We start from the raw sequence: 26,970 nt of genomic DNA on the forward strand, positions 1-26,970 counted from the left end.
TGTTCTACACTAGATGAATCCAGTTCAAACCTAAGTGCTCTTTGCTCACTTGTAGGTGGAAGCATCTCAGGAAGCTAATGCCGAAGCTCTCAGGGACCTGACAAGAAATCTCCACAGCGAGCATGAATATAAACTTAGAGAAGAACAGCAGCGTTACCAGGCTGAGCTGGAGGCTTTACAGGTACGACTGAAACACATCCTGCAGCTTCAGTGCTGCAACAAGTGCCAGAAAAAGCTGCTTGATTAGGCTTTGAAGACTGGCACATGCTGCCATCTTGCGGCGGGATGCTGAAACTGCATACTGTTACAAAACCCAACGACTTTTTGATAGTTGATAAAAGAAAATATAAGTAAATCGTATCACATTTAAACAGATTGCATGATTATTTAATTTATATATATTCTCTGAATAAAGGCAAGGAAACAAATAATTTAGTAGAGATGTATTTCCTGTGTGTCTTACAGTTAACTGTGCTGGTTCCTAACTTAATTGGTATAACTTCCTGCTTCTGGTGACCCATCAGGTTTGAATAAATGAATAAATTAATTTACTGAATGTCTGCAATGCTCTTATAACGTATGGTGCACAACAGTGCAAATTTTCAAATCAAAATTAGCTGGAATTTAAGTAATTTTGTGTCACAGATTTGAACTTCTTCTCCTCCTTCTTTCGGCTGCTCCCGTTGGGGGTCACCACAGCGGATCATCATCTTCCATATCTTTCTGTCCTCCGCATGTTTTTCTGTTACACCCATCACCTGAATGTCCTCTCTTACCACATCCATACACCTTCTCTTAGGCCTTCCTCTTTTCCTTTTGCCTGGCAGCTCTATCCTTAGTACCCTTCTCCTAATATACCCAGTATCTCTCCACTGCACATGTCCAAACCAACGCAATCTCACCTCTCTGACTTTGTCTCCCAACCGTCCAACTTGAGCTGACCCTCTAATGTCCTCATTTCATGTCCTGTCCATCCTCGTCACACCCAGTGCAAATCTTAGCATCTTTAATTCTGCCACCTGTAGCTCTGTCTCCTGCTTTCTGGTCAGTGCCACCGTCTCCAGAACAATGTTTGTTAATATTTCCACAGGCAGCATACTTATTATTACCTGGTAATTTAAAAGGAAAGCAGTATCAATCTATATCTGTTAACTGAACATTAGAGCAATCTGGAAGAGAAAAGGCCATTCAGCCCAACAAAACTTGCCAGTCCTAGCCACTTAATTCTTCCAAAATAACATCAAGTCGAGTTTTGAAGGTCCCTAAAGTCCTACTGTCCACCACACTATTTGGTCACTTATTATGTGCGTGGTTCTCTGTGTAAAGAAAAACTTTTTAATGTTTATGTAAAATTTACCCTAAAAATGTTTCCAACATTGTCCCCGTGTTCTTGATGAACTCATTTTAAAATCACAATGTTAATCCACTGTACTAATTCCCTTCATAATTTTAAACACTTCAATCATGTTTCCACTTAATCTTCTTTTGCTTAAACTGTAAAGTCTCGTCGGTTCTTTTATTTTTTTCTTCATAATTCATTCCCTGTAGTGCTAGAATGAATCTAGTGCCGCTTTGTTGATTATAAAGCCTGAAGACCAAAACTGCACATAGGACTCCAAATGAGTCCTCACCAGTGGGTTATAAAGCTTGAGCAGAACCTCCTGTGACTTGTACTCCACACATCAAGGCGCTATATAACCTGACATTCTGTTAGCCTTCTTAATGGCTTCTGAACACTGTGAGGATGTAGATAGTGATGAGTTCATAATAATAATAATAAGGACTGATAGGTCCTTCTCCTAAGCAGTACTTTCAAGTCTCAGACCTCCTACTGTGTATTCTGATCTAAAGTTTCACTTCCTACACTTTACATTTGTTTCCATTACATTTTATCTGCCACAAATCGGCCCAAGCCTGTATGCTGTCCAGTTCCCTTTGTAAAGATTACATGGATTCTGGATCATCTGCCTTTCCACCTAGTTTCGTAATCTAGTGCCTTACGTGTCTGTCTAGCTATCTGAGTAGATAACTTTAAATTTTCCACTCGGTAAAACTACATGCTAATTAGTTTAAAAGCAGCTGTGATTGTGTTGCCTTATAGGTGATTCTCACAATGCCTGCAATTTTTCACCCAAACACATTTCCATACCATATACCCTTACTATGTTATTACCAGATGTATCACCTGTAGAAACATGAAATGAGTGAACTGGATTAATGATAGAAGTAAGAATTGCTGAAAGAGTACAAAAAGATCATTAATGTGTATGCTTTACATAAATGTCTTGATTATTTCTGGAAATGATACAGGGCTACAGAAGCCCCTGGGTATCTCTGTTGCACGGCCTGCTTTGTTACTGTACTGCACCCATGGCCAGTGCCATCATTAAGGTGAATTAGGCATTTTACAAGGGTGCAAATCATAAGTGGGGGAAAACCCAGCCACACGGGTTAGTTACCGAACAGTCAGTTGGCGCACTAATAAGCTTGTCCTAGTGTGCAAAATAACCTAGCACCAGCACTGCCTGCACCGGGGCATTAATCTTGGAAAAAACCTGCCCAGTGTTAAACTTTAAATGGGTTTAAATGCCTTTCATTCACAGGAGTCAAACACTTCTGCAAGTAAAGCTGCAAAAGTAACAATTCAATACACTTCAGTACAAAGCATCCATCCATACATCTCCTGTGAGGCCTGCCTAATCTAATTCAGCATCACAAGAAGGACCGGGGAAATCCAAGATCTGGCCCTCCTATCTTAGACATCACAACATAGATGTCTAACCTAAAACACACATGTTAGGGATGTGGAGGAAAAAAACAGAATATTTCATGGAAGCACCACAGAGATCCGTTTTAAGTGAGAGAGTTCCACATTAGCGGCACCAGTGGTTGGGATTTGTGCTTTGAGTTATGACAGAGCTAACCACTGAGCCACCATACCACAACAATACAATGCAATGTGGGGAATATTAAAGAAGCTGAAAAAGGAATAGAAAAAAACAAAAGACTGCCTACTCATGTAGGATGCAAACAGAAGCAAAACAGTATGAAGTGAAAATTTGCTAAATGTATGAGCCCATGCATCCCGGAGTGTGTGAGTGAGTGCACACATTAATAATAATAATAATAATTCATTACATTTATATAGCACTTTTCTCAGTACTCAAAGCGCTATCCACACAGGGAGGAACCGGGAAGCGAACCCACAATCTTCCACAGTCTCCTTACTGCAAAGCAGCAGCACTACCACTGTGCCACCTGTGAGGACATTGAGCTTTTGTGTCCTTACAACACATGAAAATTGAGCAGGGCTGCAGGGAATCAGGCAGACCCATTCACTCATTCATTTTTCTACTGTGTTCCCCTCAATAAAGGCTCAAGTCACCAGTTACGTCCTGCAGATTGAAGAAGCCAACAGAAAAGTGAAGGAAACAGAAGAGAAAATAACTGAGAGAGATCAGAAGATCGGTGAGCTGGACCAATTCATCAGCCGCATGGAGCAGGTGAACAACTCTACGATATTGAGTTTAAGGGTATTGCATAAGTTTAGAAGCCACAAGACCTGAAATGATGAGAATATCAGATTAATTCTGACTTCTGACTTGTCATCAGTATTATAGTTTATCAATGTTGAGCTGACACCTCAGGATTATTTTACAGTTGGAGTGCAGGCAGCTGAGGCGAATTGCTTGGTGGGGCAAAGGCTGGAATTGAAACTTTGTATGAAATGCAGTGCCTAAGCTGCTCGGCCACACTGCTTACCTCATCATGTAGCTTGGAGCAGCTCCAGGTGCAAAAAAATAAAAATCGGGAGTGTGCTCCCCTCGACTTCCTCGTATACTGGGATGGAGGAAAAGGTCATCAGAACCACTTCCAGTTGCACAATATTTCTCAAATATCATATCTCTATGTTTCTCATCATAACTAATTGATAATATCGATACATAATCATTTATCTCTATTTATAATCAAACGATATTTTCACAGTTAGGGAGGTCGAAAATGGTGGTGGAATTTTTTCATGATTACATATGCATTACCAGGTAATGATTACCTAGATTACGTGCAAAGTAAAAAGAGTTATAGTCACCTAAAAACGTAGAAAGAGTGTTAGTATTATATAATATTTGTTACAATAAATTGCTATAGGTAAAACTTCATTTAGCTAAATTTAATTATAATAATGATGACGGAAATAAAAAAAAATCATAAAATTAAATGTATTACCAGGAACATGATGGGGGTATTGCAGTTTATTGTTCCCATTACATCTTTATATTTGCATGGCATGTTCAATGTTTACACGTTATGGTTAAACTGATTATGTATAAATTAAAATAAAATTAATAATAGATATTGAAAAAATATGCATTATATTGAATACAGTTTTTAATATCGTGTACACATTTATATTTCCATGATACAAAAAATTTGAATGGTTGTTTAAATAAAATACTACTTCCGGTTGAGTAATTTTTTTTCAAATTTCATATCTGTTAGCTTTTCCATCCATCCATAATCCAACCCGCTATATCCTAACACAGGGTCACAGGGGTCTGCTGGAGCCAATCCCAGCCAACACAGGGTGCAAGACAAGAAGAGAACCCCGAGCAGGGCGCCAGCCCACCACAGTGTTAGCTTTTTATCATTTTAAATATCTATACAAAATTTTAAACATCTATCTATAATTATAACCATAACTTACTTGAAAATTCGCAAAAGTATTCAGTTAAAGTACCATTTCCGGTTGTCGGAAGTGGCCCAAAAGTTGATAGTATTCCTTATTTTTGATATAAAACAGGTGTACAAAATCTCATTGACCGAGGGCAAAGTCAGTCAGTCAGTCAGTCAGTCAGTCCGTCAGTCATTTTCCAACCCGCTATAGCCTAACACAGGGTCACGGGGGTCTGCTGGAGCCAATCCCAGCCAACATAGGGCGCAAGGCAGGAACAAATCCTGGGCAGGGCGCCAACCCACCGCACCGAGGGCAAAGTGTTTTCGAATTATCATGTTTACACACAGACAGAAAAAATATCAAAAATGGTATTTTCGGACTCAGGAAGGTCTAAAACGTCAAGATTCATCAAAATCTCGAGGTCACAATCTCACTATGTATATGAGAAAGTAAAAAAAACGAAAAAGTAAAGAACTCTAAAGTATCCCATTTTCGTATGTTGCCCAGAGTAAAGCTGTGTATCTAATATACTGTACTGTATAATAATAATTATTATCATCAACCTCCTAATAATGCCTACCTCTGACTCATTGCATGTCCTCAGGCCTGCCTGTTCCCCAATTGTATCCTAATGTATATGAGACCTAAAGCCACTTTGAACATCAACAAGTGTTTTTAGCTTTCAGAGTGAACCCCAGGGCTGAGACTGGCTATGTCTATATAAATTTAAAAAAAATAAATAAATCACCACTTTCTAGTTGGTTATCCTCATAAGGGCTACAGCTTATGCTAATGATTTCAGGAACGAGAGCTACTGCAGAGGAGCCTGGAGGAAAAAGAATACGCCTTGGTTCGGATTCGACTGGCAGATGAACCAGACAGCTTGGCTCATAACAAGAGGTTTGTGTCTACCTTGAATGGTCACTGGTCACTGGCCCTCTCTCTTTCACATCCTCACATGAAGAGAATGGACGCAAACCTTTCGCCTCTAAGTCAGTAGGTGGCAACTTATCCAGTCGTGCTAAAGCAGAGCTCCTTCAGCCCAACAGCCAGTTGAGTTTCTAACTGTGAAGGCACCTCTTATGCAACAGTCATCTCTTTGTTTCACTACACTCACTTCCTCTCCTGGTCAAGATACCATTTTTCTCTGCGTTGGGTGACAGCCCCCTCTGAGCTGCTCATCCTCTCTGAGACAGCAGAAATGGTGGGACTGGACATCTTGGGATTACAGGGTAGCTTTCTCTGACACTTTACCAAAAGAGTTTTCCTTTAGCTCGACTGGATAAACCATAGCTTACTGACTGTGGGTCCTGGGGTTCATGGGAGAACGTGAAATGGAGAGGGACAGGATCCTGACTTATTTCTCAACATACTACTATGTCGATACTTAAATATGGCTGCGGTTTTGACTCAAAGTAAGGAATTTGATTTTCTCCAGCCAGTTCTGGCTGCAGTGTAAAGAAACATTACAAAAGTGACTTGTGCCTTCCGGGTTGTGTGTAGCTCTTGGATTTTAGCTGTATTATTAAGAGTGTCACCCCTTCTCCCACCATCTGTCATGCACATATTGGTAAAGCAATATTGAAACATGATGCCATTTAGAAGACAGAGGTATTCAAGGTAATACTCAATGATCATGGCGCACGAGAGTGGTGATGTGTCGCATGTTGATTAGCACATGCAAGTAAGAATTTCACAGCTGTCTGTATATGTGTTAAGGATAAGGAGAAAGATTTAGGAGTTATAGTGGACTTGTCACTATCAACTGCTAGACAGTGTTCAGGAGCCATTAAGAAGGCTAACAGAATGTCAGGTTATATAGCGCCTTGATATGTAGAGTTCAAGTCCAAGGAGGTCATGCTGAAGCTTTATAACACACTGGTGAGGCCTCCTCTGGAGTATTGTGTGCAGTTTTGGTCTCCAGGCTACAAAAAGGACAAAGCAGCACTGGAGAAGGTCCAGAGAAGAGAGACGAGGCTGACTCAGGGCTACAGGGGATGAGTTATGAGGAAAGATTAAAAGAGCTGAGCCTTAAAAGAGATTAAGAGGAGAGACATGACTGAAGAGTTTAAAATTATGAAGGGAATTAGTTCAGTGAATCGAGAGTGTGACCTTAAAATTAGTTCAACAAGAACACAAGACACCATTGGAAACTTGTTAAAGCTGTGACAGATAGAGGGTGCTCTTGTCCCCTTGAACCCTCAGACCACACATCAGACACCAGGTAAAATTCCAATATTTGAATTTATTATAATAGCAGTGTGCACAAAGCACCTACACTCCACAATACTCAATAAATCACTACAATAATAATCACAATACACTAATCCTCCACTCCCAGCAGCTCAGTCACCCTTCCTCCCAACTCGGCTCACTGCTGGGATCTCCCACAGTCCTTTTAAACCCCTTGACCCGGAAGTGCCTCTGTCCCTCAGTCCACGTGACTTCCTAGCACTTCCGGGTCAGATCAAAACTCTTCTTTTTCTTCAGCCCAGAAGTACTTCATTTCTTCCGCCCTCGTGACGAGGTAGTACTTCCGGGCTATAGTGAAAATATAAATCCTTGTGCCTCCTTGCAGCATCTACTGGCGGCCCCCATGGTATTCAGCAGTGCTGTGAAGGAAAACTCCAATGTACATGATGCCCTGCGGGAATTCGGGGTAACTCCATGTTTCAGGGAGGACTCCACCTAGCGGCGTGGGGGTATTGGCCAGGATACACTGCTGGCCATCTCTCACAAAGGTTAATTTCACACAAACATTAGGAATTTTTTTCTTCACCCAGAGAACCAAAGTTACATGGAATTAGAGACCAAGTAGTGTGGTCGACAGTAAAACTTTAGAGACTTCTAACACACAACTTGATGTTTTTTAGAAGAATTAAGTAGACAGGACTGGCGAGCTTTGTTGGGCTGAATGGCCTGTTTTCATCGAGCTTGTTCAGATGTGATATTCACAACCATATGACATATGTTGTCTGCAACTCTGCAACTCTTGCTTTCTACACTGTGGTCAGAGGCACTGCCTTTATGATCAAGAGGATTCAGCTCAGCTGTGAAGGCTTTGGCATTTGGATACCTCAACTTCAGTGGGCAAGAGTGACCCCTCTTTGTTATTTAGTGATTAGCACTGAGCTAGTCTAGGCCTTCTTTAGTTTGCATGGCAATACATATCCATCCAACCCGCTGAATCCGAACACAGGGTCACGGGGGTCTGCTGGAGCCAATCCCAGCCAACACAGGGCACAAGGCAGGAACCAATCCCGGGCAGGGTGCCAACCCACCGCAGGACACACACAAACAGACTCACACACCAAGCACACACTAGGGCCAATGTAGAATCGCCAATCCACCTAACCAGCATGTCTTTGGACTGTGGGAGGAAGCCGGAGAGCCCGGAGGAAACCCACACAGACACGGGGAGAACATGCAAACTCCACGCAGGGAGGACCCGGGAAGCGAACCCAGGTCCCCAGGTCTCCCAACTGCAAAGCAGCAGCGCTACCCACTGTGCCACCGTGCTGCCCAGCAATACATATAGTAAAAGATTTCTTTTTATCTTTTTAAATTATTAATTTTAAAAAAGTTGTTTATATTTAAATCATCCAGTCTTATCACTTTTCTTAATAACCCGCTAATCCATTGCTTGTATGCACTGGGGATTAATACAGTGTACCAAACACCAAATTATCCACCGCACCTCGACTATGATATCCAGCTCTCCATCATCTTTCATGAACTGTTCCTTAGGATTCAGGCCCTGGAATAATATTCTACAGTCAGTTGGTGTGGAGTTGGTCTTGGCCTACTGAGTACCTTAACATCACATTGTGCACCTCCATGACAAGTCTCCTTTAGATGATGAAGAATCTTTTCCTGAGAGTTTCATGCTAATATCACCTCAAACATTGCTCATCAGTGAGTTATCTGTCTTCACCGTTACTGTACTGCATGCCAGACATGCCTGGATATCTTTCAGAGTCAGTGAGAGTTTCTCGTCTAGATTGCAATACTTACATGCAAGAAGGTCTAGTCATCATTTTTAACTAAGCATTCTGGAATGTGGTTTACTTTATTGAATCAGTAAAAAAAAAAGTTATGGACTCTATCATTTATTAATTAATTTCCAAGCATGTTCACTCTAAATTAAGGTTGTGTGGAAGTGGAGATTATCCTTACAGTGTAACATCAGGTGCAAGGAGGAAAACAACTCACGATGCAATACCAGGGCATCCTCATTCATAGTCTCATACAAGACCAGTTTATATGCACCAATCACCCTAACGGGAACATCTGGTACCCACATTATATTTGACTCTAATGGCATTAGCCAGAGCTTTGGCCTTGTAGCTCAAGTTCCACAGATTCCAATTCCAAGTTGCTTAGTCTTGGTCTGCAGATACTGTATATCAGCTTCTTCACCATTATAAAAATAATGCATTTTAGGCGTGTTGGTGACCCTAAAGTGGCTGGACATGAGTCAGTGTTCCCCTTGATGGTGCACCTATCCCATTTGGGATCCTAATCCATCAGGCCTATCCCATCTAAGTCTGGCCACTTTCAGGTCCAATTCCTGATGCTGCTAGGTGAGGCTTTGGCTCTGCCTGCTTATGAACCAGTTATGGAAAAAGAGATCTATAAAATAAATGGATGGATGGGCTGTTCATAGCTTCTGCCACTATGGTAAGGATGTTGTAACCTGGCGCTGGTGAGTCATGAAGTATTGCATGCTGATTAGCACATGCAGGTAAAAACTATGCTCTGTACACATGGCCATATTGACCCTATAAAATAAAAAAGATTAAAATGAAATTGTTTTATAAGAAATAATTTATATTACCTAAAATGAAACTTATATAAACAAAATGTATTATTATTATTATTATCATCTCTGTATTATATTAAAAAAATTTTCCGTCATGTCCACGTTATTCAGCCTTGAGCACTCCCCTCCACACCACTCACCCAATCGTTACTCCTACTGCGCACATCCTCTCCCCATCCCACCCCGTGACACTCTCTCCGTGCTGCTCACTCCCCCTTCTACGTAGTCGGTTATAATGGCAGGCAGAAAAGCAAATTATCTATTCAAGAACGTTGAATTTTAGATTACGAAAGAAAACAATTGGCAAGAGCTAATAATGAACGTCGAAAAAAAGAAAATGAACAAAAAACAGCTGCATATAATGAAGATCAAGAGCAAAGAGAATTGTCCAATAAATGAAAAAGAGAAAAATATTCTGAACAATATGTGAACAGAAATACAAAAAAGCAATGTTTGTAGAATGAAAGTTAGAGGATAAATTAATTCATAATATTGTTTATGATGAGGCGTTATTGTAATTTAATTTTCTATTTACTTTTTATTACATTTTATTATGTATCACTATTTTACTACGTTTTATTATTCATTGGTATTTAAAATAGACAGTTGTAGTGAGACACTCAAGTAACTGATTTTCTATCTATAATAACAAAGGACTAAACCGTCTTCCTCCCACACCCTGCAAACTCTTCTATATGCCACCTCTTTAAATGCAATCACTTTCTGTAATGGAGGAGTGCCCTAATACCCTTCGAGTGGGCACCTAGCACCTGTCCCTGGTGATTGGTGAGCAAAGGAGGCTCCGCCCCCTAATTATTATAAATAATACTTTCATGGGATGCATTTATCAAATATTAAAAATGAATAACATCTTTGTTTTTAATTTTACCACAATTCCATTCTGAGGCATGAACATTAGGCAGGCAGTGGTGTAGTGCTTAAGGCTCTGGACTTCCAATCCTGAGGTTGGGTTGGATTTGAATACCCTCAGCAAGTCACTTCACCCAATACAAAAAGAAATGTAACCAATTGTATCTCAAACATTGTAAGTCACTTTGAATAAAAGCGTCAGGCAAATAAATAAATGTAAATATTACGTGCAACCTTTGGCGGTTAGTTGGTGTGTCCCTGGAAGTCACGTTTGAATCGCCATCTTTGCTATAATATAAATAGCAGCCTTTTTGGCAACTCCTTTGTCCAACATGACTTTTCTCAAGTTTATTTTTTGTTTTTGACTCTGCTAAGTCTTCTGACTTTGATTCTTGGCGTCTCCACTGCATGTTGATAAATAGACCCCAAGATCGAAGTGCTTACTGTGCTTGTTTGTTTGTCATTCACTGGCCATTCTCCTCTGACTTCCCTCATTAACGAGGCGTTTCCTTCCATAGAGCTGTTGCTGGATGTTTTTTGAACCATTCTGAGTTAAGTCTAGATACTGTTGTGTGTGTAAATGCCAGGAAATACTTAAACCAGCTTGTCTTGCACCAACAATTATGCCCCAGTTGAAATCAGCGATATTTGTTGTTTGATGTAAACATCAACTGAAGGTCCTGACCTGTAGGGTTTTATGCACTGGGCCGCTGCCACATGATTGGCTGAGTAGATAACCATGGCTAAGCAGGTGTACAAGTGTTCCTAATAATTTGATCAGAGTGTATATTATGCCATCCAAAAGCAAATGCAGATATATTTTCTGACCAGCAGATGGCACTGCCTGTCCTGTAATGTGTATCCGAAACGCACAGTGAAGTCATTGCAGACAGCGTCATTTCCCAATCGGAGGGAACCTCATCACAAAAGTATTATTTCAGATGGATTTGTAGGTGAAATCAGATGAGCTCAGCTCTACGTCAGCAAACCTCATATTCATTAGCTGTCAAGTGAGTGAATACGGTCAGCAGTTCTCAGAAATGACTCATTGAAAATCAAAAGCTACATCTTGTAAATGTAATTGTGAATTGACTTTTTTTTTAGATGTCAGACCTGTATTGAATAAAGAGAGGCAGGAATGAGAGGAAGTGAGGGAGGTGTAGGGATGAGTGTGCATGGACATTACAGTAGAAGGCCAAGAAATGCTCCCCTCACTCTCTTGGGAAGCATAGAAAGTAAGTAAGGCTTTCCAGCAATGATGATGAATAAATGTCTGGATGAGATATTTCAACAACTACAGGAGGTACAACAGGAATGGAGAAGACGGGGCCCACTGGAGACATGAGGAGCCTAGGACAGCTGTTCAGAGCAAAAAGCCAAAACTAATTGGACGAATGGTGCTGAGATGTTAGACCCCAACAGCCAAACCACTCCCTATTCCCCCACACCCTGGGGTTCTTTGGCCGAGTGAGTAATGAAACTTTCACTCATGAGTATTAGAGAAAAAAACAGACCCTGGCTTCAAATAAAATAAACACATAAAAGTCATCCTTGAGCAGCAGCACACTGGCCGAAATGCTGGCTTTCATCTCTTACTCATACTTATAGGAAATGGGGCTGGCAGCCGGAGGTGTGTGTGCTGTCCGAGTTGCCTCTCAGAAAGAGTCGGACTGTACGTCATGTCTTGCTCTCACTGAGGAGTCCCTCGACAGACAGCCCGATGGCTTGCACACATTGCTTGCACAATTCAAGATACCGTACAGTGGTGATTTATTAGGAGAGAGACTGAGGTGAGGGAGGAGAAATTTGCAGAAGCAACAGCTGCCAGTCTGGTCAAATGTCTCTCCTGCTTTATCTGCTTAACGCTCCCTAACAGATCACTTTCCCACGAACCTTCTGGCACATAATTCATGTTGGAGACTGTCCACCGTTTACGCCCGTCTCTGCCCTGCTCACTCCAGGCCAATAAGTAAATGAAAGCACAAACATTTAGAGCTTTATTTTTTGTTTTATTTTTCAGTCGGGAAAAGTGGACAGAGAAGTGAACATTTACTTTATTCAATCAAATAATTTGTCAATGTTCAGCTTAAATAATGCTGTTCATAGTATGTGTTGAAATAAGGCACTTTATAAAGCAATGTACCTGACTGCTGTAGAGGGGGCACTCGTAACGAGCCTACATAGATGAGCCAGTGTTTAGGTGGAGAAAGCACCATGTTTAACTACTCCTCAGGTGTATGTAGAAAAGATGCTATCACCAAGAAGTGGCAGATAACATACTGTATCAGGAGTCCATCAATCCAAAACATGGCTCTCAGGAAGTCCTTTACCTTATTTGTGGCTTTATGTTATTTATTATAGTAGACAGGCTACTTGGGGGTTGTGGGGGGGTTCTCTGATGTATTAGCAGAGAGTCTGAGCTCAAGATTGCTGGAGTCACTAGGAGCAGCTGTAGTAGGAACGCTCCAGAGGTTCCAGAAATCTTTTATGATTACAGTTATAATGACAGCGATGTCCTCGGAAATTGGCGTGAAAACTCCTTTTCAGACAAGTTTAGAGTTGGGAAGATAGGACAAGGAGGAAGAGAAACCCAAAATTGTGGAGTGAGAGGTACAAGTGGTGAGATGGAGAGAATGCTGGGGACAATTGCAAAGATCAGGAGGTACACCAGTCCAGGGCCATCTTAACAACACCATAGTCCCCCAGGCAAAGTAGTGCACTGGGGCCCCCCTTTTGATAGCATAGGCGTAGGCATACACAGGCATCAGAAACATTGTGGGCCCCTGTGCTCCTGGGGCTCTCACCCAGTGACCATTTGTTAAGATGGCCCTGCTTGACCAGCCAAGTAACTGGGTGATTTGGGTGCTTGAAGAAGGCCCAAAGAGGAACTGAGTTTTGTTATTTATGTGCTTTTTGTATATCCTCCTTTTTTACCCATTTTCATGGAATAAATTTCTAAATATATGTTGTCACAAAAGCAGACCATAGACATAAAAAGGTTTGGGGCAGCCACCCATATATTGCGCCTTGGCTGCAAATGGGTTTTAAATTGATCAAGATGATCACAGGTTCAAGTCCACAACAGAACTGAATATAACAGAAAAAGATGGCATCTTTAAAGCCCGGGACCAGAAGTGACATCATTGGGACTGGAACCAGAAGTGACGTCCTCTGGACTGGAAGTGACGTCATCACTGGCGCCGGAAATTATGTGTTTTGTCCTGGAAGTGACATCATCTGTGGTGCTGGGACAGGAAGTGACATCATCACGGGTGCCAGCAAAAAAATGGAATTGACGTCATCACTGGCATCGGGACCTGGCGAGACTTCCCGTGAATGGTCTGCAGAAGATTGAGAAAGAGAGATAGTGCAGCTCGCCACCCCCTGGTCTGGTGTGGTAGCACTATTCTTAAGGCCTTTCAGATGTCTCCCAATCGCACATGTGTGACAATATATATATAAAGTGCATCCGGAAAGTATTCACAGCGCATCACTTTTTCCACATTTTGTTATGTTACAGCCTTATTCCAAAATGGATTAAATTCATTTTTTCCTCGGAATTCTACACACAACACCCCATAATGACAACATGAAAAAAGTTTACTTGAGGTTTTTGCAAATTTATTAAAAATAAAAAAACTGAGAAATCCCATGTACATAAGTATTCACAGCCTTTGCTCAATACTTTGTCGATGCACCTTTGGCAGCAATTACAGCCTCAAGTCTTTTTGAATATGATGCCACAAGCTTGGCACACCTATCCTTGGCCAGTTTCACCCATTCCTCTTTGCAGCACCTCTCAAGCTCCATCAGGTTGGATGGGAAGCGTCGGTGCACAGCCATTTTAAAATCTCTCCAGAGATGTTCAATCGGATTCAAGTCTGGGCTCTGGCTGGGCCACTCAAAGACATTCACAGAGTTGTCCTGAAGCCACTCCTTTGATATCTTGGCTGTGTGCTTAGGGTCGTTGTCCTGCTGAAAGATGAACCGTCACCCCAGTCTGAGGTCAAGAGCGCTCTGGAGCAGGTTTTCATCCAGGATGTCTCTGTACATTGCTGCAGTCATCTTTCCCTTTATCCTGACTAGTCTCCCAGTCCCTGCCGCTGAAAAACATCCCCACGGCATGATGCTGCCACCACCATGCTTCACTGTAGGGATGGTATTGGCCTGGTGATGAGTGGTGCCTGGTTTCCTCCAAAAGTGACGCCTGGCATTTACACCAATGAGTTCAATCTTTGTCTCATCAGACCAGAGAATTTTCTTTCTCATGGTCTGAGAGTCCTTCAGGTGCCTTTTGGCAAACTCCAGGCGGGCTGCCATGTGCCTTTTACTAAGGTGAGGCTTCCTTCTGGCCACTCTACCATACAGGCCTGATTGGTGGATTGCTGCAGAGATGGTTGTCCTTCTGGAAGGTTCTCCTCTCTCCACAGAGGACCTCTGGAGCTCTGACAGAGTGACCATCGGGTTCTTGGTCACCTCCCTGACTAAGGCCCTTCTCCCCCGATCGCTCAGTTTAGATGGCCGGCCATCTCCAAGAAGAGTCCTGGTGGTTTTGAACTTCTTCCACTTATGGATGATGGAGGCCACTGTGCTCACTGGGACCTTCAAAACAGCAGAAATTTTTCTGTAACCTTCTCCAGATTTGTGCCTCGAGACAATCCTGTCTCGGAGGTCTACAGACAATTCCTTTGACTTCATGCTTGGTTTGTGCTCTGACATGAACTGTCAACTGTGGGACCTTATATAGACAGGTGTGTGCCTTTCCAAATCATGTCCAATCAACTGAATTTACCACAGGTGGACTCCGATGAAGCTGCAGAAACATCTCAAGGATGATCAGGGGAAACAGGATGCACCTGAGCTCAATTTTGAGCTTCATGGCAAAGGCTGTGAATACTTATGTACATGTGCTTTCTCAATTTTTTTATTTTTAATAAATTTGCAAAAACCTCAAGTAAACTTTTTTCACGTTGTCATTATGGGGTGTTGTGTGTAGAATTCTGAGTAAAAAAATGAATTTAATCCATTTTGGAATAAGGCTGTAACATAACAAAATGTGGAAAAAGTGATGCGCTGTGAATACTTTCTGGATGTACTGTATATAATATAGATCTTGCTCCTGGTGCCTTGTTTTTCTTCATGAAATTAAAATTGAAGCTAAAAGGAAAGAGATTTGCTACCATGGAAGAAATCCAGGAAAAAAAAACACAGGAATTTCTAGACAACAAAAGATGAGTACAGGAAATCTTAACAAGGATGGGATAAGTGCTAGGACAAGTGTATTGCATTTTGAGCAGCAGTATTTTGAGGGTGACTGAAAGGGAATCGCTCTAAATTTTATAATAAAGTTTTTTTTTTTTAATAATTCCAGGAATTTTTGGCCCCCCTTCATATAATCATGTAGCTCCTTTTATTAGATCCATGATTCAAAAAAAATTCAGAAAGCGATTGGCATTGTTGCAGAAAGAAAAGTAGACGGTCAATCATCTATCTTGTTTTAATTGTATTATATTCAATCGTAGTTATTAATTCTAATCCTGTAATGCCATTTTGCACCATATTATAAAAGGGAAGTGAAAGATAAATTATCTTTATATTACATACTGCCTGGACAGGTGATCCCAAAGCAGTTCTCAATACAGTAGGCTCAAGTATTGTATTCATGAAACTTTTTAGTGCCTTTCACTGTGCATATGATCCCACATTTTACAGTGTAGTGAAAAAAGGACAAAAAATGAATCCTCTATCTATCTATCTATCTATCTATCTATCTATCTATCTATCTATCTATCTATCTATCTATCTATCTATCTATCTATCTATCTATCTATCTATCTATCTATCTATCTGTTATTTAACAGCTTTCTTTGTGCTCATAGTCCCCAAGCTTTTAACTTCACAACATAAAAGGTCACAGAGGATCACATATCCATCATTCCTTGTATTGTACAGGGGGTTTCTCTGGGCACATCATCGTAACGCAGAATAAAAAGCAAGCTACACTACTCCATAAAGAATAGAAGAAGATCAACTATCCTCCAATAATCCATCCAGTTTCTAATCTAGCACTTCCATTTCATGACTGCAGGCAGCCAATTGCTATTTTGGAAACACCGGGTGCAAAGTGGGACCTGACCATAACAGCGTGCCAACATATCACATAACACACTAACACACAGAGAGAAACTCGCATACATCAGACAGTGTTACAGTTGTTGAGTAACCTAACGTCCAAGTCTTTTGAGATGTGGGAGGAAAACCCACACAGGCACATGGGAAACATGCCAACTCCACACATGATGCCAGAGTCTGTGTTCAAACTTAGGACTCTGGAGATGTGAGATGACACTGCTAGACATCCATCAGATGTTGCTTTTTCAAGTGTCTTTCAAAGAGAGTATGAAATGACTTCACAAAACTGTACAAAAGTTTCTAGAACTACAAATAAATTACCAGCATATTAAGATCTGTGGCAGTGGCAGATCAAATCACCCACCAGACTTACTATATGTTTTATACAGCATCTTTCCTCACATTCATGGTCCTAACACAAAATGCCAAAGTAGACATTGCGTGTCATTGATGAAGGCTGAAAATGCCATTTGTGTTTGTCTTTAGCAAAACCAAGCAGCACTGCACCCCCACAGGATATCATTGGCACAAAATGAATGTACTGCCATGACGCTGTAAGGCGCTTTAGCTAGCTTGATGCACATGATTGCATCTTGGCTTTGTGCTTTGCATTGTATTCTTGTTTGCTTTGCCTAGCGTTTTGTGGGCAGACGATCAACTGATCACCAAATGGCATAAAGTTAAAGATGACACATTTCTTTTCAGCATTTTATGCAAGATTAGTATATTGTTTTTGTTTGGTACAATTATACAGTGAAAACAGTAAAGGACCACCATACAAAAGTCTGGGCACCCCAAGATATTTGAGGTCTCATATAACTTTTCCCAAGGTGGTCTCAGACCTTCATGAGCTCTGTAGGCCTATGGCTTGTTCACAATCATTGTTAGGAAACCCCAGGTGATGCAAACTGCAAAGATGTATAAATTCTCAGACTCCTCAAACCTTCTCCCAACTATCAGTAGCCATGGGCTCCTCTAAGCAGCCGCCTAGAACTCTGAAAAATAAAAGAATTGAGGCTCACAAAGCAGGAGAAGGCGACAAGAAGATAGCGAAGTGTTTTCAGGTTGCTGTTTCCTCAGTTTGTTATGTTATTAAGAAATGGCAGTTAACAGGAACGGTGGAGGTCAAGTTGAGGCCTGGAACACTAAGAAAACTTTCTGAAAGAACTGCTCATTGGATTGCTAGAAAGGCAAATAAAAACCACGTTTGACTACAAAGGACCTTCAGGAAGACTTAGCAGACTCTGGAGCAGTGGTGCCATGTTCTACTGTGCAGTGACACCTGAACAAATATAACCTTCATGGTAGAGTCAGCAAAAGAAAACCTTTCCTGTGTCCTAGCCACAAAATTCAGCACCTGAAGTTTGCAAATGAACATCTAAACAGTCCTGATGCATTCTGGAAATGAAGTCAAAATAGAACTTTTTGGCTACAATGTGCAAATGGATGTTTGTGGAAAAAAGGTGCAGAATGCTAGGAAAAGAACATGTCTGCAACTATTAAGCATGGCAGTGAATCAATCAGATTTGGGCTTGTGTTGCACAGAGTGGCACAGGGAACATGTCATTGGTAGAGGAAAGAATGGGTTCAAATAAATACCAGCAAGTTCCGGAAGCAAACATCACATCATCTGTAAAAAAGTTGAAGTTAAAAAGAGGAACAACATCATGAGCTGAAACACACCTGAAAATCTGCAGTGGAATACCTCAAGAGGCACAAGCTGACGGTTTTGCCCTCACCTTCACAGCCACCGACTTAAACATCATTGAAAATCTGTGGATGGATCTCAAAAGAGCAGTTCATTTATGATGGCCCAAGAATCATGCAGAGCTAGAAGCCTTTTGTAAAGGACGAATGGGTGAAAATACCCCAAGTAAGATTTGAAAGACTCTTAGCTGGCTACAAAAAGTGTTTACAAGCGGTGATACTCGCCAAAGGGGGTCTTAACATTTGCTTCAGGCCCTTTTCATTTTTTTGGTATTTTGTACCTGTGAATGGTGGAAGTAAAAATATAATTGTGCTAAAAATATTAAAGAAATATGTCATCTTTGACTTTATGCTTTTTGGTGATCAGTTCATCTTCTGCTCACTTAACTATTCACAGTAACAGACAACTTTTGCATGCCACTCTATTTCGTAATATGTGCAGTTTGTAATATTTGTGAATCACACAGATTGCTGCCAAATATCCATCCATCCATCATCTAACCCGCTATATCCCAACTATAGGGTCACAGGGGTTTGCTGGAGCCAATTCCAGCCAACAACGTCGCGCAAGGCAGGAAACAAACCCTGGGCAGCCCACTGCAGGGCATGCACACAGACGCACCCACCAGGGACAATTTAGGATCACCAATGCACCTTACTTGTATGTCTTTAGGAGGAAACCCACACAGACACGGGGAGAACATGCAAACTCCACACATGGAGGACCCGAGAAGCGAACCTAGGTCTTCTAACTGCGAGGCAGTAGTGCTACCACTGCGCCACCGTGCCGCCCGCTGCCAAATATAATAAATTGAAAGAGAGAGTTTCATGCAGTATAAAAATTACTCAATAAGTAATTTTCGGAATCTTACTCTTGGATGTTGTATTCTGTCTGCCTAACTATTCAGTCATTCAATTAAAGAAGTGACTACCTAAGCTTGTAACCCATTGGGTCCTCGGCCACAGTGTTACCTTGGTTTGTAATTCAATATTAGAATTCTAGTTGTGTGAAAACTTTCTGCTTGCATAAAAGGGATGGATCCTCATAATCTGCCAAAACCAAACACGCATACTGTAAAACACACAAGAAGGCCAAGTTTGTATCTGGTATGGCTGTATTGTTTTTGATAGCTTCTGCGGAGGGCATAAAAAACATCTGGCAGCAGACGGAGAATTTTGGTGAGAAAAGCTACTGAACACAAAACAAAAACAAAAAAATAAAAAAATAATTAATGTTTGTTGTTTCTTCATTTTGTGATAAAAGTCCAAATGACACAATAATCTGTTACATTTTCAGATTGGCACCGCTATAGCAGATCTCAAGGACTAACTGTTAACTGGCATATGTTTTAGGTCACAGCAGCTGCAGGAGGAGGCGTCCAGTCTGAGGGAGCGAATTAAACACCTGGACAACATGGTCCACTGCCAGCAGAGAAAGGTCAAGCAGATGATCGAGGAGGTGAGAAGCACAGGCAGCGAGGCTTGACTCCTTAAACGAATAATATGCACAAATGAGACCCAAGTCAGCGTGAAAAGAAATCAGAGTGTGGGTAAACAGGAATATTTAGATTTACCATCTGGAAGGATGAGACAGTGAGCAAAAAACAAAGGGCAAAGTGGCCCTAGTGCAGATGTGATGAGCATGACACTTTGAATCATTTATTTTATTGAGTTTCTTTATTTGTTCTTTACCTAAATTTGATAAATAGCATATACCATATAAAAATACCCAAATAAACTAGAAAAATCAGTCCAGAAAAGGTCATTACAACACATCTTCTGCAAATAAAATGTATCTTTATTAAAGTGTCTATCTGTATGTACTGGATAGACAGGTAGACATATAAATATATTGTACAGTAATATATTGTAATAAATATTAATATATATATAGTAATATATATTGTATATGATACAGTACATTATACATAGATATCAGAAATTATTCTAACAAAGATGCACTTACATTTTCTATAGCATAGGTATACAGTGCCCTCCATAATGTTTGGGACAAACACACATTTTTCCTTGATTTGCCCCTTTGCCCTGTTTCTGTTTAAAATCTGTTTAAAATTACAAATCAAACAATTCAGATAATTGTGACTAAAGTGCACATTGTTAGACTTTCATTTAAGGGTCATACCTTTTGGTTACATCATGTAGAAATGACACTTTTTCTACATGGTCCTCATACTTCAGGGCACCATAATGTTTGCAAAGAATTGCCAGAGGCAAGCAACTTTTGTGCATAATTTTTACACAACATTTTTTGACAATTCCTTGTAAACACTGAGCTCCTACAGAAATACACAAACACTGAACACACTTTGTGACAAAAAAAAGCAGTGATCCCATTTACACGGAAAACGTCACAAGAAAGAAGTAAAGTGAGGAGCTGGCTAACACTGTTAGGTGTTTATGTCTGTTATAACAGACTCTAAAGTGCCATGCAGCGTTTTGTAATAAAATGATAGTAAGTGACGGTATTAGTAAACCAGGGACACACAACTGACCGAGAAGGCCTAGATGACATATTTGTCAGTTGTACAAACAATGAAGTGAGTTTGATGGGACCAGATCTTTGATCTTGGCGAGATCTGGTGCTCAGCTTAATGTATTGGCACACATGGTGGCCATATGTATGGGAAAATGCTGGCAACAATGGATGCAGGAAGGCTTTAAAGTTCAATTGTAGGAGACACAGAAGCCCTCAGAAAGGTAGCCACCAGATGACCAGAGGATCAGGTGGCAGAACTTCTCAGCATCTTAATCGACACTTTACTACAGCTATGTGTTGCCTTCCCTGGGTCAGTAGGCAATGCTTCAGGTCATGTGTCAACTTAGAGATATAGAATTCCATTTGTGGCATTCATTGTAACATCTGACACTGATCACTGGGCTTGAGCAGTTGGGTTATCTGCAAGTAATGAGTCACGCTTCTGTGATGATGCTCACCAAATGAATACTCTGAACATCATTATTAAGTGGTACACCATTAACCTAGTGTGGGTCACAGTTAGCATCTTAACTTCAGTCAGACTGCATAATAATATACCTAGGAGAGTCTAGAACCTATTATAAAACCTTAAGTGACAGGCCTACCTGTTGAAGTTTTTGCAAATGACAACATTCACATAGCTGTGGCAGCCATATCAGTCGATTGCATATGTGACAAAGGCACACTGTTTGCAGTATGACCCACACCAATTTTCTTCTAGAACAGCAACTGCACCTTCTTTGGCTGGATAGCAGCTGTCTTCTGTATGGCTCCATGCCACGACACAGCTCTTTTATCCCTAAATGTAGCCTTGTCTTGGGTCATACACTGTGCTTTATTCTGGTTGTAGACAAATTTCGATGTGAATTGGACTGCTGCTCCTGTTACATTTTTCCAAGAGTATTTATGTAAAAATTTGAATAAGGCTCACATAATTTAGTTTATTGGAGAATATTTTTAAATGCCAACAAACCTGATGTTCTTTTAAAAGTGCTGCCTCATATATATCTTTCTATCAACATACCTGGCCATGGTGTAGTGGTACAACAAGTGACAAGCAGTGTTTGAGCTTCGGTTTCATTTCATGCAACACTAACCGGGCCTTTGTGAGCAGGTTTAGCCGTGCATGTACAAGTCTAGCATATGATGAATGACTTTTGGCTTGCATGCTCTTAAAAATATACACTCACCAGCCACTTTATTAGGTACACGGGTTCAACTACTTGTTAACGCTAATATCTAATCAGCCAGTCACTTAGCAGCAACTCAATGCATTTTGGCATGTAGACATTTTCAAGACAACTTGAGCATCAGAATGGGGAAGAAAGATGATTTAAGTGACTTTGAACGTGGCATGGTTGTTGGTGCCAGACGGGCTGCTCTGAGTATTTCAGAAACTGCTGATCTGCTGGGATTTTCATGCGCAGCCAGAGTTTACAGTGCATGGTCTGAAAAAAGGGAAAATATCCAGTGAGTGGCTGTGCTCTGGGCGAAAATGCCTTGTTGATGCCAGAGATCAGAGGAGAATGGCAAGACTGGTTCAAGCAGATAGAAAGGCAACAGTAACTCAAATAACCACTTATTATAAGCAAGATATGCTGAAGAGCATCTCTGAATGCACAACACGTCAAACCTTGAAGCAGATGAGCTACAACAGCAGGAGACCACACCGGGTGCCACTCCTGTCAGCTAAGAACAGGCAACTGAGGCTACAATTCACACAGGCTCGCCAAAATTGGACAATAGAACATTGGAAAAACGTTGCCTGGTCTGATGAGTCTCAATTTTTGCTATGACACTCAGATGGTAAAGTCAGAATTTGGCGTCAACAACATAAAAGTATGGATCCATCCTGGCTTGTATCAACAGCTCAGGCTGGTGGTGGGGGTGTAATGGTGTGGGGGATATTTTCTTGGCACACTTTTGGGCCCCTTAGTACCAACTGAGCATTGTTTAAATGCCATAGCGGAGCTGAGAAGTGTTGCTGACCATGTCCATGCCTTTATGACCATAGCGTATCCATCTTCTGATAACTACTTCCAGCAGGACAACACCATGTCACAAAGCTCAGATCATCCCAAACTGCTTTCTTGAACATGATAATGAGTTCACTGAAACTCACTGTACTCCACAGTCACCAGATTTCAATACAATAGAGCAGTTTTGGGATGTGGTGGAATGGAGATTCGCATCATGGATGTGCAGCCAACAAATCTGCATCAACTGAGTGATTCTGTCATGTCAGTATGAACCAAAATGCCTGAGGAATGTTTCCAGGACTGTGTTGAATCTGTGCCATGAAGAATTACGGCAGTTTTGAAGGCAAAAGGGGTGTTAGCAAGGTGTACCTAATAAAGTGGCCAGTGAATGTTACTGTGGTATCTTGATGTTTAATTTAATACATTGTAAAATATATCTATTGTTTCAGAGTTTCATATTACCCATTATTAAACCCAAGTTTAACAGGGCTTATTCCAAGTCTATTGATCCATCCAATTTGGTTAATGTTACCTTTCTCAGACGATAGGCAGAGGTATAGAAGGATAGCTAAGGACTGCACACTGGAGCAACATGGTGTATTCCCCAGCTCACTAGGAGGGTACTCTGGTCTGGACTCCTACAGAGTTGTTAGGGAGTTGTAGTTTGTCCAGGCAACCCTGTTGGTGGGCGGTAGAGCTACTAGGGGGAACTCTCAGGAGGCAGTCTCACTGTTTCAATGAAGATTTAGCTGTCCTAGAAAGAAGTGTTTCTGTGTTGTGCTCCTTATATGTACCCCCAGGTCTGACTTCCAAAGGAGTTCCTGTTGAGAGTAAATCATTGCAAAGGCTTCCTTAGTAGAGAGGAATATAGAAAAGAGGAAGAGGACAAGGCCTACGTTACTAACTTGTCTGTTTTTGCGTGTTTTTTCTGTACCCTTCTCCAATCATTAACCCCCTTTATTGGGTCCTTCAATAAACTCCCATTTGTTTTTGCAGCCCTGTGTTTTGAGACAGGGCTAATCAAGAACACCCCAGCCTTTTCACAACATGTGTTAATACACCACTGAAAATGTTAACATATATTTGTATTTACAGATTGAAAGGCTGAGAGACAAAATCATGCAAAAAGATTTATATATTGAGCATCTTCTTGAGAGAATATGTGCCGTGGAATGTGAGGTAAGTGCTCTTTTCACAAGAAGGGTAATAATAAGCATACCTAAAGTTACTGTATGCCTACTGTAAGGTCAGCTTAGCTGACTCCAAAGAAAGAGCTGTACATGTTAATGGCTTGAAGCACGCCAACAGACTGCATACAGAAACGTTTGGTAAGAGAAGGAAGAAGTCATCTGCAAAAAAGAACATTTAAATCAACCAACACCTGTTGTATGCCAAGATTCTTGTGTACTAGAAAGCAGAGTGACTTATTTTATCAATGTAGTCCGTGATGCTTGGTGTGAACTCCTAGGCCTGAGTTTCATAGTTCACTGACAATGCTGTCATTCTGAACATGTTAATGAAACATGACACATATATTCTTATACCCACTTAATCCAATTTTATGATCACAGCAGGTTGGAGATGAGTATTAATAGCAGAAGTACTGGGAAAGTGAAATCTAAATTGCCATTTTTACTGTGTATACAAACAATCCTAATTTAGGATGACCAATATTGAATGTTGCCTTTTACTTCAGTGCATATTTGTGCAATATACATTAGTGTTTTAGAATATCTCACTTTTGAAATGAGTGGAGTGAGTATAGCAAGGCTGAGAAACAGAGAGAGTCAGTCTGCTTCTATGTAAGACACACTCTTGTAGTTAGAAGTCCAGTCTGACACTGTTACCAAAATTCATTCTTCTTTAGCTATACTGGCTAAAAGGGATTGTCCTGCACTCCTAAGGCCCCTTACTTTGACTACTGTCAATGCTGTCTCAAGGAAGTCTAGTAACTGATAGGAGGCCTTCAGCTTGACTAAATTCCTTCCAGAAAGAAGTGGTGCTGTGACCCGAACTCACTCAGGAGAGAGGCAAGGGCAACACGGCAGAGAGAAAGAGCCGACAGTTATAGCTGGAAGTCTGATCTACCAGTGTATCAAAGTGAGTTCTCCTTTAGCTCTACTTGCTAAAACATTTGCTCTATAATCCTTAGGCCCTGAATTCAAGTTATGGTATTACTGTCTCAGGGAAAGTGAGCAGCAGAGTCCTATTAAATGATAATTATAGGAGGAAGTCTTTATACTCTGCACATTGAAGAGGTGATGATATGCTCTTTCTGTGACATCCGGTTGGCCTAAGCCATATTGATTGAGTAATATGAAGTCTAGAGAGACATTTTTGAAGAAAACTAGACCAAACAGTACAAAACTTGGGATTGCAATAGGGGAAGATCCTACTCATTTATGATGGGTTTAGAGATTTATTGTTCCATGTACTGAGTACAGTGAAGATTCTTACATCATGTGCTAATCAACATGCAGCACATCGCCATCGTCCTATGCCATGATTAGTGAGTGTAACTGCCTTACCTTGAAACTTCTGTTCTTCTTACCTAAAAAAGCTTAGAACATACCTCTCTTATCCATTTGATTTGGTATTGGTTGTCTAGCAGTATGGAAGAAGTGGAGTGATTCTCTTACAGATATGAGGGAGTTTTTTAAAGGTCGTACTAGAAGCTTTGCAGGTCAATTACAAATTTCTTTATCCAGGTCAGACTGCAATGAAAACAAAAATACAGAATATGTCCCATTCTGGCTTAGCCACAACTCCTTCCATTGCCCCTGTTAAATTAGTTCCTGTAAAGACAGAAGAATTATCAGACCTTCAACAAATTAACTAAATAACAGTAAACTATCTACTATATAATAAAACACTAAGGTGTGTGTGTCTGTGTATGTGTGTGTGTGTGTGTGTGTCTGGTATTGGTGTCATTAGTCCAATATTGGTCAGTTTGGCATTGGTGATGAAAGAGAAAGTGTGAGTGAGAGACATGTGATGCAGAATGATGGTGTAGGAGGCCCTCTGAGAGTCGCCTTCAAAGACATGAAGTATAAATCAGACAGGTTAGCAAGGTGCCTCAAAATGACAGTCTGAGAAGCAGGTGTTATGGGAAGGCGCTCAACAGGGGCACATCAGGCAAGACAGGTTTAGAGACACAAGCGTATGTTGAGGAAATGCACTTAAGGTACTGAGGGGAAGGGTAAGAGATATTACATATTTTCATTTTTTTTTGTATTACCTGTGGTTGTGTAATAAAAGAAAAGAGGAATGCAATTGGAATCATGGTAAAGAAGCTGCATAGCTAAACAATTAACAAGTTGGAATATCTTAAAAAGAAGGTAACAACTAGTACGCATAGAAACTAGTAAAGACTATTGTGAGAGTTTGTTGGAAAATTACCAGTGCTGTAAAGTAAACCACTACAATAAATATTCCACAGAAATCATTAACAACCTCCACAGTGCAAGGTTGAAAGCATCACAGTTCTGAGAAACTTCCATATTGAGTTGTAAAGATCATTCTGCAAGATCTCTCATCTGCACCAAAATACAAAGGCCACATGCAAGTCTGTTGCACAGTTAAGATCATGAGCTGTAAAGTTATAGAGAAATGTATAAAAGGAAAGATGAGACAAAGGTGACCCTTAACCAAGTTTCAGAATTGTAAGAGTGTGGAAAACGAAATGAACTGCAGTCATTTCTAATCATAAGACTTCAGTGAAAAGGGGTACAGGTGATGTCAAGCCATGCACAATCATGAGCACCTCAGAGCAGGAATCATGAGACTGATGAATAGAGCTGCAGAATAACTGGGAGGGAAATCATCAGAAGGAGGTCAATGTCCAGGATAAAAGTGGCCAACTAAGTCTTCTGATGTAAATCCAAGCAAGCATGTATGTCACTTCAGGAAGGTAGAATGATGTCAACCAAAAAATAAAAATAAAAAATGGCTGAAAATGGCTCAAGGAAAACCTGGGCACACATCTCCAAAGAAGAAACCAAGGAGTTAGTGATGGCATTGGGTGGTCTCAGGCTTGGTGCAGTTTGCACTGATTTATTTATTTAAAACCTAATTTTCCCAATGCAGGGCCAGTGGATCTGGTGGCTATCCTAGCATCACCGGGCACAAGGCAGGGATAGACATCACTCATATTGCATTTTCATTCACACTCCTACACTCACTAATATAATGCTTATGCACAATTAGCCAGTGACCTTTGGGAATTAAATGAAGAGCAAAGCAACAGGACAGAATTTTAAAATGGTCTTTTATTACTGTGCTTTCAACA

The 26,970-nt window shown here is 40.8% G+C and overlaps 1 protein-coding gene across 1 annotated transcript in view; it reads left to right on the forward strand.

Annotated features, from left to right (window-relative positions):
- Positions 1-26,970, forward strand: part of polr2m (RNA polymerase II subunit M) — a 124,789-nt gene that overhangs the window by 57,538 nt on the left and 40,281 nt on the right. Inside the window, exons 8-12 of the mRNA XM_051920775.1 lie at positions 56-181; positions 3,375-3,503; positions 5,478-5,575; positions 19,560-19,665; positions 23,778-23,861. Coding sequence (XP_051776735.1) covers positions 56-181; positions 3,375-3,503; positions 5,478-5,575; positions 19,560-19,665; positions 23,778-23,861 — 543 coding nt within the window. The remainder of the gene's footprint in view (positions 1-55; positions 182-3,374; positions 3,504-5,477; positions 5,576-19,559; positions 19,666-23,777; positions 23,862-26,970) is intronic.

This window comes from Erpetoichthys calabaricus, chromosome 17 (genome assembly GCF_900747795.2).
Source record: "Erpetoichthys calabaricus chromosome 17, fErpCal1.3, whole genome shotgun sequence".
Classification (NCBI taxonomy): Eukaryota; Metazoa; Chordata; class Cladistia; order Polypteriformes; family Polypteridae; genus Erpetoichthys; species Erpetoichthys calabaricus.